An 18,707-nucleotide genomic window follows, 5' to 3' on the forward strand; every position below is an offset into this window, starting at 1 on the left:
GTAAAGGTAATTGTCTCCCTCAAATCAAAAGTGAGACACAATTTCATATTAATTCTAGAAGGTTTTCTAATCCAATTACAGGAATTACTAGCTATTGTTGTTAAGAGAGAGTTATTGATATCTCTTTTGGGAAAATATGTACAGTTAAGTGTTCAGCTATTTATACATATGTGTACATAAATATAGGCATTCAATATTTAATATGTATGTCAAAATGTTAAAATAGTGTATAAAAGTTAGTGCATTCCATTGGTCTAAAGTAAATGCTGATTTTTCACTTTGCATAATTTTGTATGCAACAAGAGTGTTCAGCTTCTAGGAAAGTCCATGTGAACTTCGTGCATGCACCCAAAGGCAAATCTTTCCCCCCTTAATAGGTAATAAAGCTCAGAAAACACATTGTTTACTGTGTAATGAAGTAGAAAAGAGAACATTTCACAAGCAAGAGGTGGACTGTAATAGCATTATCTAAAGCCACATGCTTTAAGAACAGGTAGATATAAACTTTGGGCCCAGTCCTGTAAACCCTTTCTCATTTGAATAGCCCTGCTCACAAGAGCAGTATCATTGACTTCAGCTGGACTGTGCATACCACTAAGGATTTGTAGGATTGGATCTTTTTTTTTACCTTTAGCATTTATAAAGGTGAACAAGGTAAAACAGGTAGATTAGAATGTGGCAGTATCCAGAAAGGATAGGAAACAGGGGTGAAATCTTGGCTCTATGAAAGTCAATGGCAAAACTTTCATTGATTTTGGTGGTGCCAAGTTTTCCCTCCAGGTGTCCAGGAGATCAGCTGTTATTTGAAAGAAGAGGAAAAAGAATAAAGCATATAAATATGTAAAACTGATGAGCATATGCTAGTATCCACCAAGACTGTAACAACATATGCATAACAAAATTATTGACATTTTAATTCACTGCCCACAAATGTTAGAAAGTAAGTGTTCTTTCTTTACTTATCCAATATGTAAATGTAATCTGTAGTGTTACAGATCTATTTTTCTGTGTTTTTTTATAGTCCTGTTACATGCCTATATGGTGATGGGTAGCTACACATGCTAAATGCCACGAGAATGAAATTTTATGCAAAGAATGCACATGAGCTATCATTTACCAAGTCAGCCAATATAAGGCATAATGGGCCAAATCACGTTTGCCTCACTCAGGTGTGAGTTTAGGGAATTGTGGTTTGGTTTTGTTTGATTTTATATAATTTCTTATATATAAGTGAAGTCAGCTTACACACATAAACACAGAAACATGAACATATACTATTACATTATGTACAGTAATTTGACACAAACTGCAGTGACCTGGAAATTATAAACATATCATATAAGATGCTTCTTGGCAGTTGTTTTTTATGTTTGGTCTTTTATTTTTAAAGTAATTTAAAATAAACATCTAAGAGCCAATTAAAGTGAAGTAGTATTTGTGAAGTTAGGTTAGCTATACATTGTTAGAAGCAAAAAACTTTAATTCTATTAAATTAACCTTGTGATAATTAAGAAGACACTTAAGAGTTAATGAGTCAAATTATGATTTCCCATTTTTTTAGCCATATGAAAGAAGTCAGCAATATGAACCCACTAATTAGTTATCATGGTAATGCAGTGTATTTGTGCTGTAAAAAGAAATGTGGCACCATTTTTATTTTATTCTGTTTTATGAGGACTGTGAGGAAAGAGTAAGGAATTAGAGAAAGAACCACAGAAATGCATCTTTCATTTTAAGATTAGCTCAAATGACCATTTTTTGCATTATTTTTTGTTGTAGATGTAGCATATTTTGATCAAATATATATCTTGCATTGTACAGTCTACATTTTGCCAGCATGACTTCATCCTGGGCTATCTTAGCTCTTTCTGCTACAGATTTCCAATCTAGGTTACTATCATTTGCCAGGTAGCTTGTTTCCTTTTCTTTCTATGGTTGATAATTTAGCAGGTCTATTTTAGGATTTGTTCTCCCTGAAGTGCATAAAGCACTTCTGATTGTTTACCCTTAAAGCTCCAGAGACTGAGGAAAGTCTCCAGGCTGCTGCTGTTTATTGTACACACTTGGACTGTTAAGGGTTTATTTTCAACAAGAGGTAGACAAGTAGAGATAAAGACCAACAGTGCATATCACCCTTCCAGTGCATCTTGCTGTACAATGCTGCATATAACCTATTTTATATATTTATTTTTACCTTTAAATTGATTCTGTTTTCTCATAAATACTAATTTGGCCCTTGGTGGTGATAGTTCACTTTGTGTTTATAGTTTCTGCTGCTGGTACAAAAGTGGCTGTTCGATTTTCTTCACTGTCTTCTAGCAGCAGCAGTCAAAATTACAGGCTAATGGTGAGGGTGAGCAGCTTATAATGTATGATAATCAATAGTCCAAATCTGCTTCCTATGATGCGACATAAAAGAGTGAAGTAAAAAGGTACAGATTTTCAGCAAGGCAAAAGCTCATGTACTGCTGGTGGTTTTCCCTTCAAGGTCAACTTGTATTTTTTTCCTCACAAAACTGTTCTCTCCTTTTTTTGCTTCATATTTAATTCAGTCAGTGCTAGGATGTCCAGGGAACAGAAATGGAAGGCTAGTCAATACTGCAAATATGAATGCAAGTATAAAAACAGCTTTAGCCAATTCAGGAAACTAGAGGGAAAAGATAAATATGATATATAAAGATAAGTATTCATTTTATTTAAAGGGATTGCCAAGTCTAATGGATCATAGATTTTTCTTTGTGTACTTACTGATGAGGGACAAATAGTGTGTAATAGTTACACACATATGTATGTAAACACTTATATGTATGCACATACATATATTTCATAAAGGTTGACAATTTCAAAGCTGACTAGGGAACTTAGCCACATAAGTCATATTGAAGTTAACGGGAGTTTTGTAAAGTCCACTAGTTGGCTTTGAAAATCTCAACCATAGGTTTTTTTTCTATACGTTACAGATAGAGCCCTGTATGGATACAAAATTTGTAGGGCCTTAGCTATAAAATTTGGATCCGCATCCATCCATCACCAATCAGCAAAAATGGTTCACATCTGCAGATGCGAATATCTGCAGATATAAAGTGGATATCTGCGAATTTGCAGGGTTTTAGTTACAGACAGAGTGTATAGTGAGACCTATAGTTAACATTGCATAAGTGCTTCATTTTATTTTCAGTCTTATTATATATTTGGTTTTTTATCTTTGAATGGTTTGTTCTCAGTCCAAGGACTACTGTTTTTAAAAAAATAAGTAAAACTGGTTCAGCCATTTTTGAGAATGGGAGGCAAAGAGAAAAAAATACAACTTTCATATATGAAAATTTCCATTTCCATTCTCAAAAATGGCTGAAACGTTATTACTTTTTTTAAAAAAGTAATCATTAGACAGAACAAAACAGCCAGATTTCAACCCAAGAGTTAAAAGACCAAAAAAAATATAAGACTGAAAATATTGTTTAGATTGGAACACATATGGAATGTTAAGTATAGGTAAGGCTGTGAGGTTGTCATGGAGATCACGGAAGTCATGGATTCCATGACTTTCTGTGACCTCCGTGACTTCTCCAGTGCCTGGTGCAGCTGACCCCAGGGCTGCCCAAGCAGCTGGGGCAGCCCCAGGGCCAGCCTCACCAACCGCTGCTGGGGCAATCTTGGGCCACCACGCCTCCCAGCAGCAGCAGGAGTTTGAGTGTGGGAAGGGGCTCAGGGCTGGGATTTGGGGTGCGGTATGGGGTGAGGGCTCTGGGAGGTGCTTACCTGGAGGGGCTCCCAGGGAGCGGCAACATCCCCCTGCCTCAGCTCCTAAGTGGAGGCGTGGCCAAGGGGCTCTGCACACTACCTCCACCTGCAGGTACTGCCCCCACAGCTCACATTGGCCATGGTTCCCAGCCTATGGGAGATGTGGAGCCGGCACTCTGGGTGAAGGCAGCGCATAGAAGTGCCTGGCCACATCTCCACCTAGGAGCTGAGGGAGGGGGATGTCGCTGCTTCCGGGGAGGCACGGAGCCAGGTAAAGAGCCTGCCAGCCCTGCCAACTGCACCCCCCGGCACCAGTAGGGGTCCCAGGCTGCGTGCCACCGTCCACCCCCCACATCAGCGGGGGTCCCAGGCCACTCCCCCCAGCACCAGCGGGGATCCCAGGCCGCCCCCACATCACCACCTGCGGTGCCCCTGGGCTGCCACCCCCACCAAGATTTAGTCAAGGGTATATAGTACAAGTCGTGGACAGGTCACGGGCCCTGAATTTTTGTTTACTGTCCGTGACTTACTAAAAATACCCTTGACTAAAACGTAGCCTTAACTTTAGGTCTTGATGTGAACATTGTAGTTGTTAAAAACTTGAAATTTAGCAGGAATATAATTTCTTCTTTGTAGATGTGCATTTTAGTGGTTTCAGAAAAGTTGTCTATGATTGTCAATGCCTCACACCCGCTTCACCTCTTCCCGCCCTCACTCCACCCCTGCCCCACTTCTTCCCCACCCCTGAGCACATCCCGTCCCTGCTTCTCCTCCCCCTCTCTCCCTCAATTCCTCCCGCTCCCTCGCAGCACCTCCTGCGTGCCGCTGAATAGCTGTTCAGCGGCATGCAGGAGGTGCTGGGAAGGAACAGAGATGGGGCACGCTGCGGGAGGGGGTGAAATTATGTCCGGGGCCGCCAGCCCCACGGATCAACTCCTCCTCCTCCCTCTCTGATTTCATCTCCTCCCTCCCAGTGTCTCCTGTACGCCTAGGAACAGCTGTTCAGCGGTGTGCAGAAGGTGCTGGGAAAGAGAGGGAAGAGCGGGGATGGAGTGAAGTCAGGGGAGGGGGCGGAATCCTGTCTGGAGCCACTGCCCCCACTGATCAACTCCTTCCCCTCCCTCCCAGTGCCTCCTGCATGCCGGGGAACAGTTGTTCCCCAGCGTGCAGGAGGTGCTGAGAGGGAGGGGGAGGATTTGAGGGGAAGGAGTTGATCAGTGGGGCCAGTGGACCACCTGGAGAACTCTCGCTGACCCCCAGGGGTCCAGGGACCCCAGTTTGAGAAACAGTGCTCTAGCAGGTTGATGGAAGTTTTATTTTGTTTGGTTTGAGGTTTTTTTGTTTGGTTTGTTTTGAGATTTTTTCACTTTTTTTGGTCAGCCATTTATTTTTCATTTGGTTCTTTTGAAGCTGCTTTGGGGGTTGGAATTTTCAAGCAGTTCTGACAGAGATAGACTAATTGGTGAAATGCAGGTGTAAGAGAAATGTAATTTATCTGTGTGGCTCTGCATTTTTATCACCAGGCAATTGTCACTACGTATTTTATGTGTGTACGGGCACTAGTGTCATCTCATTAATACAGAGTAAAAACAGGCATCACAAACTTCAACCCCAGTCTTTAAGCTCTTCCCAGCCCTTTCTTGGTACGCTCTCTTCATTTTCTTCTTAAACTCCCTGCTTCTCACCATCTTTACTTTACCCCATTTCCCATACACTAAGAAGAGTGTCCAACTTCTTGTTCTCCAGAGATCCTCTACTAATTTCTTCCATAAATCTTTCCTGCTATATTCTATTCCTTAAGAATTTCTCCACACTCTCTTCCCCCATAGCAATTTACTCTGTCTCATATTTGCTTCTTTTGTCAGTCTTAGATTTTAAGCTCTTTGGGGTCAGGAACATGTGTAGAGCACTGCATGAATTCGCAGTATTCTGTAAATGATTATTAATAATATATCTAGGTTAACTCTCTCACCATGAATTAAATTACCTCACTATAAAGTGATGTAGCACAGCATTAATTAAACTTAGCTCAAGCTTCAGTCATATGGCTGATTTTTTTTTAAGTGTAAATGATTAATGCTGTTTTACAGTATTTGATTCTGCCTCTCTGTGTTTTTATCTGTGTGTGGCTCTGTGTAGTTTGTGTATTTAATACATAGAGGTTGTGTTCTAAGATTATTAAATAGTTATTGTCTGATCCTGATAGGTGCAGTTCACCTGTACTATACTTTGACGTCAAGTCAGTGAACGTTACGGGTGCTCAGCATTTTTCAGGCTCAAGACCTTTTGTGTGTGTGTGTGTGTATGGGCGCATACATATATCAGAATCTCAATCTTTTTAGTTCAGCTGGAATTCCAGATCTAAAAATTTTTATGGCTACCAAATTCTTAAAAAAAACGTAATGATTTGGAGGCCTGTCTGGTACTTTAGCGGGTGGAAATTTTTAGCAACTGAGGAACAGTGTTAAGAAAACCCAGAACTCAAGACATCTGAGATTTACTTTCTCAGTATTGGTTGGAGAGTACTGAGAATATGGGCAGTAGAATCATAGAATCATAGACTGTCAGGGTTGGAAGGGACCGCAGGAGGTCATCTAGTCCAACCCCCTGCTCAAAGCAGGACCAATCCCCAACGAAATCATCCCAGCCAGGGCTTTGTCAAGCCTGACCTTTAAATCTTCTAAGGAAGGAGATTCCACCACCTCCCTAGGTAACGCATTCCAGTGTTTCACCACCCTCCTAGTGAAAAAGTTCTTCCTACTATCCAACCTAAACCTCCCCCACTACAACTTGAGTAGTTCCCCTTACAATCAAGAATCCCTTAATAAGGGATCCAAAGGGTATTTCTGAAATTTTCTAGCCTCCTAACATAAAGCTGGAGTCATTCACACAGTGAAATTCGGGCTGAAGAATGACAGTCCAGAAATAATTGGTTTGGCTCAAGATGACCAGCCAAAACACATTTTTTTAAGCAGAGAGGGATAGGTTCTCCAGAGGACTTAGGGCTGTGGTACTCAACCTATTTTTCATGCGGCCCACAATGTGTTACCTGGGCTGCAGGTTGAGAACTACAGTGCTCCCCCGCCCCGAGCCTTCCCCTACAGACCCGTAGACCTCTCCACAGAGTGGGGCCAGGAGCAGAGCCCTGGGCGGGGTACTGGGCAGCACGGAGGCAGCCTGGACCCCAACCCCACTGCGCCTGGCAGCAGGGAACCCGGATCTGGCCATGCGGGCCTGGCAGCATTTAGCACACAGTTGGGCCGTAGCTGTGTGCCAGTTGGACTGCATGCTGGCCATAGCTTGGGGGCCTGATTTAGGGCCTAAGTCTGACATTTACTTGCCATTGAGATACTCAAAACCACCGCTCACCTGCCGCCCACCTCTGTAGGTGCCTGAATTTCCATCATTACAGTCCCCTAGGGCACCTACATTTCTGCCAGGGAGCATGCACACAGCTGTCGCATTCTAGGCACCTATCTCATGCTGAAGCCCCAGCAGGATGCTCAAACTAGGTGTTCCCCTGCTTATCTTGCCTGTGGAATCCAATCTAGTGGGCATTCTCAGCGAACACCTAAACCCACACAAAACAGCTGCTGGTGGTGCCCTTTTAACTTTTTGCCCACTGGTTAGAACACTCAGCTGGGATGTAGTAGATCCAATTCAGTTCTTCATTCTGCCTTATGTGGAGAAGGGATTTCAACGTAGTTCTTCCCCCTTCCAATAGAGTGCCCTAATTACTGTGTTAGGGTGTAGTCTGAGGTAGGCTTCTCTCGATCTGTCCTGTTGAAGCTGTGCTGCTTTGTATAATTAACTAGGCATTGGAGAACAGGGACTGGGTCTCCTACCTCCTAGGTGAGTGCCCTAACCACTGGACTGTAGTGTCATCCTCTCTCACTGTCTCTCCCAGTGTGCATTTAAGCAATTATACACAGCTCAACAGGAGAGACTGAAAGAAACCTGCCCCAGAATACATCATAGCACAATGGTTAAGGTAATCTCCTGAGACAGGGAAGACCCAAGTTCCTTATTTGCATCAGACAGTGAGGAAAATTGAATGTGGGTCTCTCACAATCTGGTTAAGTGCTGTAACCAGTGGGCTGAAAGATATAAGGGGACCACAACCAGCACCTATTTCTCTTTTACCTATGCACTGTACAGGGAGCCTAGGTGCCTAACTTGGGGTTGTGGATTCCTCTGAGCAGTAAGGTGCCTAAAAGTTAGGTGTGGTAACATGAAAAAGAGTACTTGTGGCACCTTAGAGACTAACCAATTTATTTGAGCATAAGCTTTCATGAGCTACAGCTCACTTCATCCAATGCAGTGAGCTGTAGCTCACGAAAGCTTATGCTCAAATAAATTGGTTAGTCTCTAAAGTGCCACAAGTACTCCTTTTCTTTTTGCGAATACAGACTAACACGGCTGTTACTCTGAAACGTGTGGTAACATGTTAGTCCCTCCGTTAATCTAGCTCAAAGTTCTTATGTATGCCTTTGAACTGAATTGTAGGACCAGAAATTTCCACATTTAGTCTTTAAAAATGCAGTGAACAAAAATGCTTTATTTAGCTTTTTTCCATTATCTCTTTCATAAAATAGAAATATAAAAATCCTGACTGAAAGCATTATCAATTCAAATAGTATGTCAAGGCTTATCATTCTTCCAAATTGTATGTATTGAGTAAATCCATTTTCACATACTTTCACCAAAACAAAAAAGGAGGAAACTGATTACATGATCCATTCTCATGTCTAATAAAATAGCGGTATGCATTTTTGACAAGCTTATACTGAACCATACAGATGGAAAATTCCAGTTCTCTATTCTCAGCAGGAAAAGTTGGCTTTTTAAGAAAATCTTTTTATTTCATGACTGTCACCCAGCATAGCAATTACAAACAAAATGGAGGTGACAAAAATGAAAACTCAGCTGGCTTAATTCTATGAAGTGTTTGTATTTCCATAGAGCCAGTCTTTGCTCAGTTATTTGATTTGAAAAATTAATCCTGATAATGCCTTTTGAGTTCCTTAAGTACTGTTCACTATTTTTCTAGGATGAGTTCTACAGAACAAAGACTAACAGATTTCTACAGCAGATTAGTTTACAGATGAAGCTCAATTCTACTGAGAATGATTCTCTAACGACCCCTTTTTATTTCCTTTGGGCTATGTGAATGCTTTAATATTGAGAGAACAGAGTTAAGTAAATATATTGTCTCAAACGGTTAGTTTATGCAGTCCTCCTGAAATGTTTTAATTATTCCTTTTTTTCCATAATTAAGAAATCAGAGGTCAGGAAAGCCAACTGAGAGCTGATCATAGCTTCTGTATTAGTTTAAAGGAACCCCTAATAACATGAGTTGTTGTTTTTCTCATTTGCTTTACAGAACAAGAAGAGTGTGTTAATTGCACAGATGAATGCAGAGTGCTCGGTCATTCTGACAGGTGTTGGATGCCACAGTTCCCTACAAACAATCAGGCTGAAAATGCAGATTATCGCACAAATCTCTTTGTACCCACAGTTGAAGCTAACGTTGAGACTGAGACTTACGAAACTGTGAATCCCACCGGGAAAAAGACTTTTTGTACATTCGGGAAAGACAAGCGAGAGCACACTATTCTCATTGCCAATGTTAAACCTTATTTAAAAGCCAAACGTGCCCTGAGTCCTCTTCTTCAGGAGGTTCCCTCAGCATCGAGCAGCCCAACCAAGACATGCATTGAGCCTTGCACCTCAACAAAAGGACCACTGGATGGTTGTGAAGTGAAATCAGGAGCCTTGGCTGAATCAAGCAGCCAGTACTTGTCAACTGACAGTCAGTATCTATCACCTAGTAAACAGTCAAGAGACACTCCATTCATTGCATCAGATCAGATGGCTAGGGTCTTTGCAGATGTACATTCCCGAGTGAGCCGAGACTCAAGTGAGATGGACTCTGTTTTGGAGCAGTTAGACCGTTCAAATCGGGATCTAGGGAGAGAGTCAGTGGATGCAGAGGAAGTTGTGAGAGAAATTGACAAGCTTTTACAGGACTGTCGTGGAAGTGACCCTGTAGCTGTGAGGAAGTGAAAAAAAAAGTGTAGGCTGGCACTTACTTGCCTCTTCTGCTTATCTGGAAAAAAAAAGATCGCCCCTGGTTATAACAGTTTTACAGGGATGAAGGAAGACCAATGCTGCTTTAAGGCTTTTAGTGAACGTCTGAAGTGCCCACAAGTATGTTCTTTTCACTGCTCTTTCTTTTTCACATAAAATACTGGTTTCATTTTGACCAAACTTTCATTAGGACAGTGTGAAGTACATTAAGAACCAAGAGAAAGAAGGAAAGACAGTGCCATTTTGACAATCTGATAGGAAGGTATGAGAAATGAGGAATAGAACTACGTCTGATATTTTAAGACTGTCCTCAATAGTTGATGCTGACTTTACTGTTTACCTATAAACCCCATGAAAAGCAGGGTTGAATCATTCTGATCTGTGGTGGATTTCCAGCAGTCACCACAGGCTTCTACTGAAAGTCCTAAAAAAGATTTTGTAGTAGTCCAAGCTACACCAAACATTAACATTCATTTGTGGTAAACATTTCTGTATAAAATTATCTGCCACAAAAATGAAACAAAAACACAAAAAACAAAAATCATTCCACATCATTATTCAACAAAACATATCCTGGTCATTAGTAACACAACTCATATCATATTAAAGTTAAATGTAAAATGATATAGTCCATTTTGTCCTGCACACACATAAGCTAATTCACTTGATAAAAAGGAAAAAAAAAAAAAGGTTTTAATGCCTATTTAGCATTTTAGTGTCCAACAAAAATATAAATAGTTAGCACTAAGTTAGAAACAAACCTGAGGTATAATACAAGTTCGCAAAAATAGTTACCTTTGAAGGGTAATACGTGAAACAAAATAACATTATTAACACGTTTTTATTAATTTGTGGACACTAAAATAGCTCAGGAAAGTGAAAATGTCGTAGGCATCTACACAAATCACATGACCATTTAAATGTGCAAATGTAAGAAGATTCAATGTGTTTACATCAAATGACATATTTTTATTGATTTATTGCAGATTCAGTGCATATGAGCCAAATTGTTGAGTGTATAAGAGCTATATTGTGTATTTTATTAAATTAATATATAGTTGTGTTGCAAAAATATTTGGGCTTATATTGTAAATGGCAAGTGTTGCCTCAGTAGCTGTCGAACTCTATGAGTTTTGTTTTCTCCTGCTTCCTTTTCCCCATGGAGTGTGGGAAGCAGGGCCTCAGAGCAAAGTCTCTTGTTTAATGTATGGTCTACAAAGTACTTCAGTACATAATCTGTTCAGAATGTGTTTGAGTGAGCTGATGGAGCTAACTGAACGGCCTACAAATACAACTATCAGTCATGGTTATGTGCAAATCCTTCTATTGCAAACCTATGTTTAATAACAAAAATTACACTTGAACCAACACCTGAAACCTCCTTGTTTTTTTCCAAGCACATATGCAGACAGTCTGTTAGGTAACACATTCTTGGTTGAAATCACAACTGATCCTAATATTTAATGTTTTATGCTACTGTTAAGTTCCTCGAGTATAAAAATGTGTCAGAGCCTGTGTGGTAAAGCGCTGTTTTTTCTGGTTTCTTGGAAAGTGCTATGGTTTACAAAGGTTCTGGGTGCAGGCTGCTTATTTTTTATTTGTTTTTTTAACTATTATTTTAAGTTGCTTTGTTACCGCCTTGGAATAATTTACAAGAGAATCTCTCTCTCTCTCTCTCTTTCTCTCTCCCTCCCTCTCCTCCCCCTCCCCCCTTTTAACGTCAACCCTTTAGAGAGTTTGGCAAACTTCAAAATTGCTTCTAGATGAAAAGCTGAAAAAATACACATTTAAATATTCGCTTAAAATGAAACTAGCACAAGAAGCAGCAGAGGAAAAGTTTAGACTAAAATTTTCCTCTAGGTATTTTAAATACTCTCTATGACATAGCACCATGAAACACAGTGATAAAAAATTGTTGATCTGTATTACACTAAATTTAAACTGTCATATTTTTAAATGTATTTAAAAGAGTGAATTTAATTCAGGTTGGCCATTTCAGATCCCACAAGGCCGTACTTAAATAATATTCATCAGTTCAAGAAACAGAGTTGACCAACATCTGGCTGTGATGTTGTGTATTCCGTGATAAAGGTGTTCTCATCTAGTCAGACCTACAATGAATTGTCTTTGGTTCTTGAAAAGCAGCCATTACAAAAGTTTGCTCTCAGCTTCCATTGTACAGAAAGTCTACAATCATATGTAAACAAAGGATATTGTACATGTTTTATCAAGCTACTCTCCATATTTTGGACAATTTGTGTATCTAAAATGTGTTGTTGTCTGTGTACTACAGTATTATTTTGCCAAGAGATTGAAAGTTGATTTTGCTTGATAGCTAAAATTCCAGAGAGGATCCCTTTTTGTTTTGTCTGTCTTTTATCCTTATTTCCATGGTGCTCATCACTTTAGTTTATGAGCACCAAGCTTTTAGTTCAGCCAGTGAGATCCATGATTCAGATAAACCTAAATCAGTATGTAAATGCAGTCAAGTGATGGAGGCTTCTGTATTTTATAAACAATTTTAACATTCAGAAACCAATTGTACAATTCACTGTATGTGTCTGAAGACATAAAAACACAACATTCTGAGAAAGGGCTGTGCCAGTGTAAAAGAAATTTACCTTAAGGCTCTCTGTCACTAGTGATTTACTAGCTTGAGCTGTTTAACACATTATCTGTATTTAGTAGTTATTATTTATTTACCAGTCTGAGGTAATTCGGAATTCATGACTCACAGCTTTAGAGCTGAGTTTAGCAAATCTTGCTTTTATATAATTTGTCCAGCAACTGCCTTGTGTTGCAGATCTTTGGCATATTGCTTCCAATGAGGCTGTCCCGGAATATGATATCTGCGTCATAATTTAGGAGTCACCTGTCACTGCTGTTGAGACATCATGATCAACTGATAAAGTTTACGTGGGGGGAGGTTTTGAGGGTTAAGTTAGCATCTGTGTGATTAAGTGAAGGAGATACCACACATGGGAGAAGTAAAATATAACTGTTTATCCTTCAACCTCCTTGCAAACAACTGGAAACAACCCAGCAATTAAAACTAAAGCCCATGGATTATTTCTTGCCTTTTTTACATACATAAGGCAGATTTTAAAAGTGACTTTTAATACTAAATGAAAACTTCCACCAGACAATTGTAAAAATAATTATTGTTACAAGGGGAAATCCATTAAGCAACTAATAAAGATGTGTGAAATATGAGTGGAGAGGAATGGATGTCTATGCCACTTGTATATTAACCAAAGCAAATAATAGAGTAATATTTCCTATGATTTCAGAAAATGTTGACCAACCAAATCATAAACAACTGAATTCAAAATCAGTTAGAAAATTTACTTTTTTCTAGGCCTGTCCTACAGAAGAGAACTTCTCTTGAAATGTGATTTGCCATTAGAGCACACAGGAGATTGTCCATTTAGAAATATGACCATTAAAAAGTCATGCAGATGCTAGTGATGGAGCTCAATGCTTTATTCAAACTAGCTTTCCAGCTGTTTGTTGCCTAATGGAGTAGAAATGCTGAGGTCAACAAGTAGTCTGAAGTCTGGCATATTATACGCCCACTCATTATTGTCTAATTACATTCTTTTGACATCAGGCAGCATTTATCAGTGCATTAATTCAAATGGGAGTTTTGGCTATCAAGATTTGTTGATTTGAAGTGTAATTGAATGAAACCTGATTAAGGTCTTGACTTCTCTGGCCCCATTGTTCCACAGGTTGGCAGTTCACATTTATCAACCCTTGTCTCCCCATATGGCTAAGAGCTGCACCAAGTGATTGGTGAACAACACTACAAAAACAAAAGCAGCATACATTGTATGGATTATCTCAACCGCTATTGTTTAATGGCTGTGTTTAATGTGACCTATCTGGAAAATGAGGACTACGAATAAAAAGCAATTACTAATAGTGGTGTTGCCTGCTCTTGCATTCATTAACAGAAAAGAAATGTGTTAAACACTGCATACCACAGGGAGCCTGATGGTAATTACTTTGGAAAAGCAACTTGTGGCAATGCGGCTGTTACAGCTAGTTAACAGTTTGCCAAAAAAATGACAGTTCCTGCTTCATTTATTAGAAATGTGTAACTGTTTTCTCTCAACAGGAAAGTGGTGAAGACTTTTCATCAAGCTGGGTACGGTTATCTTTTAAGCAGCTGATGTGATGAAGCCCTACAGGCTATTATTACAACAGTATAGAGCTTCAGTAATAGGACTTTACTATACTGAAGTGAACTCACTAGAAGTATTATAAATGAGGGTCTCAGTTCTCAAAGGCTGTCAGCCTAAGAAGAAAGATCAAATCACTGCTCAAGTGTACAAGTGGAAAAATAATCCAAACGATGTAGGGTTTTTGGTGGTTGTTTTTTTTAAATCTTTCTCAATGTCCTGGGTATCGGAGGTAAGTAATCTCTATTCCTATTCTGCTGTAAGCAACTTGACAAAACAATGGGGAAAAATGTGACTAAGTATTAAGTCTGGCTGCTTGAGTAGTTAACAAAATATACAATCTTAACTAGCCTGTAACTTGTTCAGTTTTTACATCAAGATGAATTCACCAAATGATGTTCCAAAGGGCTTTTTTAAAGTGCTCTAATTTGAAGTCTTCTGTGGTTACCCATGTGGCATAATGATAATAGGTTGATTTATGTGGAGCTGTGGGGAAGTTACTTCCACAAATTTTCAACCAACAAGAGAATAGTTTTTGCTTTTGACAGATTCATATTTAGATCATTCAGAATACTGCAGGTATTAGGGAGATATTTGTAAATACCCAGCTTCTAGCTCATGGTTAGTCTAACATGATCTTTTGTCCTTTTCGGTTCTGTATTACCAGAGGCTGACCTTTACAGTCCTGCAGGCAAGGGGCTATTCATCCCATATCTTCTGTAGCTCTATTATGCATAAACAAAACCATCCTGCATCTAATTAGCTGACTACCCTGCACACAGAAAACGCCTATTGTTTTCTTGTTTGTCTTCCCAAAGGCTGCATTCCAAAATCCAGCAAGCCCTGTCTATGCAGAATCCTGCCAGAATGTACCTTATGCTCCTGAAGTCCTTGTTTGACGTGCTGGTTTGCTGTCATGAACTCTGCATAATTCAGAGCTTGGCTGGATACATAGTATTGGTAGAACAAACAGGAATAAACCATCCCAGCTTCCCTTTACCCCAGAATACAGTGTTATTGATTTCTCATTTGCAAAGTGGCCAGTCTGTTGCATAAAGATTCTTAGATCTCCACTAGGCCAATCACATATAGCTGCTTTACAGTGTTCACTCATGGGACAAATATCCTGTTCTCAACCCTTATATGTCTGAGACAAGAAAGCAGCTGAAAGTATATTTCTTCACTTAGTTATATGTCCCTACAGGCAGAATTTCACTGACAGTAATGGGGAGATGGCCCTATGCAGTACATGTGTAGCCTGAACTGTAAAAGGTCAGCTTAGTATCAGTAGTGCACACAGAAATGGATCAGGAAGTTAATGAGCCATCTTTAAGCCTTTTGAGTCACGTTTTCCAGGATGCTTGTGGTGTCAGAGGGATACATAGGGAGCACAAAATCGCCCTTTGTTCATTTTTTATTATTACTAATATGACCCCGCTCACAATATGTTAAATTCAAGTTTAAGAGAAACATTTCCCTTAATGGTTAGGAGACAGTGTTTTCTTTCTTTCTTAATAGATACTGGAATCAATCTGTGGAGTCTATTTTAGTTTCAAAATAAAAGTACTGTTGATAGGCATGTATCTTTTCTACAGGTATTGTTGAGCAGATATGATTGGGGTGGTTTTTTATTCACACAAAAATGTAATATGTCCCCAAAGACTTTTCTGTGTTCCCTGATAAGGACAGGAACCACAGGTAGATCTTAGAGCATGGCCTGGCAGTCAACAAATTTGGGCTCTGGCTAACCTGTGGAGAAAGGGAGCAGCCAAGGACCCGCACTATTTAACAAGGAGACTATCAACTAAGTGCCTCTGCTGCCACTGTATCGCAAGGAGAGAGGGAATCTGTGACTTATCCAAGACATTCGAGCTTTTTAGGTTAAAACCAGCAGCACAATTTGCACCTGGAAACGAACTGGAAGCCAGTGTGGATGAAGCATGTTTTTAACATGCTTTCAAGAAGAACCATTCCTTAACAAATCCAGTCACATGCTGTGCTAGCTGCGGTTTCTAAAGGCTTATCTACAGGTCCCATTAGGGTGTAAATTCTAGGGCGCACTAGCATGTTGCGTCCTCGCTGGCCTATGTGGACCCTAGTGGCACATACCCATAATGTGTCTTAGCGTAGTCCTGTTTAAAATGGAACTACATTAGCCCACTAGGGAACTTTTATTGCACATCAGCAGGATCCACAGGGGCAAGTTAGTGCATGATATGCCAACACACTAGAATTTATAACCTTTTTTTGTGGACTAATGCATCATGTAGACAAGCCCTAAGTGGTCTTAAGAAATAGTCACATGTAGAATTCTTTGCAGCAGTCCAGTCTGAAAGTGACAAAGACATAGATCACTAGGCTGAGATCTGCATCCAAAAAAAAAATGTCACACCTTTTGGGCCTCATGTAAAAAGACCTTTTGCCCACTCCTGCTATTACCACACCTCAGCATAGTTGCCAGTAGCCACTATTATTTGTAACAATGGTTTTCAGTGTAAGTTTACATTTAATGTTTATATAGTATAAGGAAACAGTTTCACAGAAGATAACTTCTACATCACATACTCATTTGCTCTCCAGCTGCTCCTTAGCAGTCCCATAGTGTTTCTCTCTTTTATTATAAATTTGTACTTAAAAATGTAAAACAAAGTATACATATAAAATACTTATATTGCATAAAACAGAAGATTTATCATCATATCCATTATAAATTTACTCCAGGAGTAAGCTTTTGGGGGCAGAGAACCCTTGTCCATCTTTAGGAGCCTAAAACGCTTGTTGGCAAAACTGTTTGGTGTGCATGTTTTGTATAGTTTGTGTAGTTAATATATTTTATAACTACTCAATGTAGTATAGTTCATAGTTAAATAATGAACAGTGATAAATTACAGTATCTCTGAAGTCCTATTTGAGTCTAAAATGATGTAAATAAATATTTACCATGGGACTGTTGGGAGTATAAGGTGGGAAACTGAGTCACAAGTCCACCCATTTAGGCTTAATCAATTTTTGCCTTTATTTATACAGTTTGAGACAGAAGTATTGTCTCTTACAGTACCTGAACATATGTTTATAACAGATGATAAACAAATAAGTTAGTATGGGGCACAAGTTACCATAATCCCAGGCACAGAGAAGTTCTCCTGTATGTCATGATGGTCATCGCTGCCTCTGATCTCTGGTCTAATCCTTCAGACCCGTTCCTTCAGTTTGTGGTCCAGGGTTTCTCTGATTTGGTCTTATTCACTTGGGGGTATTTATTCATTTCCACATTACATATTAATTAACCTTTTTCCAATTAGTGTTTAGTATATTATGCATTTGTTTTATGTGACCCGTACAATACTCATGCACAAGATTCAATTTACACAACTTTTGCTGTTTATACAATTTCCATGTCATTCTGTTCCTGTGTCACCCTGCTCCTGTGACTTCTTGTCATTACAGGATTGTGTACTTTTTACCTAAAATCTTCCAGCACATCACCTTTGTCCTGTCAGCAATAACATCATTTTAAGCAAATCAACAAATCTATGTCAAGGGAGAAGAATTGACAAAACCACAATCATGCCAGAAGGGCATTGACCTAAGAGTGACCTCGTCTAAACTCATTCATTGTCTATTATAAATTATCATGGCACAACTAACAAAGCTCTTAATCTTACTATTTTGCAATTCTTCACTTTTATATTCCAGTATCATAATGCTGTATGTGTATTATACCCCTTTAATCTGCTTTAACCATGGGTTTTCAAAGGCCCTTTTCACTCAAAGTCCACTTATATTTGTGAATCATTACCCCCCAAAAGTAACCCTTGTTAATTTTCCTTGTGTTGCATTTTGAGGGGTGTCTTGAGTTTTTGGCCTTAAAAATAGACTTCCCCAACAGGACTGATTCTCTATTGCCTAATATCTTGTGCCAGCCAAGTTCACAGTGTGTGTAAACCACTACTATTCTGATTTGGTAGCATTTAGCGCCCACTTGGCACAAGCTGCAAGGGTGTTGAGAATCAAGCCCCATATCATTTGATAAGGATTCATTGTAGTACATCAAGAAAAGAATAGAAATGTATAGAACAAGAATAGTCCAAATGTGAAATTATTTGAATAACTTGTATTATTTTTTTACCAAACTGTTTTATTAGGTGTTTAGAAGACAGATAAACAAGTGTTAATAAATCTTTAACTTTGGCCACAAGATAAGCTTCTGAAAAACATTTAAGCTTTCACTTACTGTATATAAAACAAACAAAAGATCTACAATATTGTGCTAAAGATTTTATATATCATTTTAGTTTCCAGCTGAAACACCTTTCTTAAAAGACCCATTCTTTGACCCTTAAGCTTAAAAGCAACATCTACGAAACTGGTAAATTTTAAAACCACTAAAAGGCTAAAAATCTTTGGGATTGGTATGTGTGGTGATGGTGGTGATAAAGCAAGTGGTTTGGAAGTGGTTGATGGTGGCAGTTCCTTAACACCTCTGCAGAGGAAGTGAAATGCCAGGGACATGCCATACCATTGCAGTTAGAGGTAAGGCAGGAAGGCTAGAGGACATCTGAATTAGGCTCTCATGCTTGAAGAGCTTTGCTGGAGCCTTGCCAAGCTTAATGTGGGATCAGGAATGTAAAGCTGAGACAGCTCTGCTGATAACTGGTGATTCTTTTAGTCTAAGGTGCTGTTCACATCACC

General features: G+C 39.4%; 1 protein-coding gene across 8 annotated transcripts in view; it reads left to right on the plus strand.

Moving 5' to 3' along the window:
- PCDH17 (protocadherin 17) overlaps window positions 1–11,370 on the plus strand; it is a 106,504-nt gene extending 95,134 nt beyond the window's left edge. For 6 of the 8 annotated variants that reach the window (XM_073346085.2, XM_073346104.2, XM_073346110.2 and 3 more), the window contains one exon: window positions 9,125–11,370. In XM_073346085.2, coding sequence (XP_073202186.1) covers window positions 9,125–9,807 — 683 coding nt within the window. In that variant the 3' untranslated portion in view covers window positions 9,808–11,370. The remainder of the gene's footprint in view (window positions 1–9,124) is intronic. The other 2 variants (XM_073346118.2, XM_073346131.2) reach the window with 1 other exon arrangement.
- The last annotated feature ends 7,337 nt before the right edge of the window (window positions 11,371–18,707 follow it).

The sequence above is a fragment of the Lepidochelys kempii genome, chromosome 1 (genome assembly GCF_965140285.1).
Source record: "Lepidochelys kempii isolate rLepKem1 chromosome 1, rLepKem1.hap1, whole genome shotgun sequence".
NCBI lineage: Eukaryota > Metazoa > Chordata > Testudines > Cheloniidae > Lepidochelys > Lepidochelys kempii.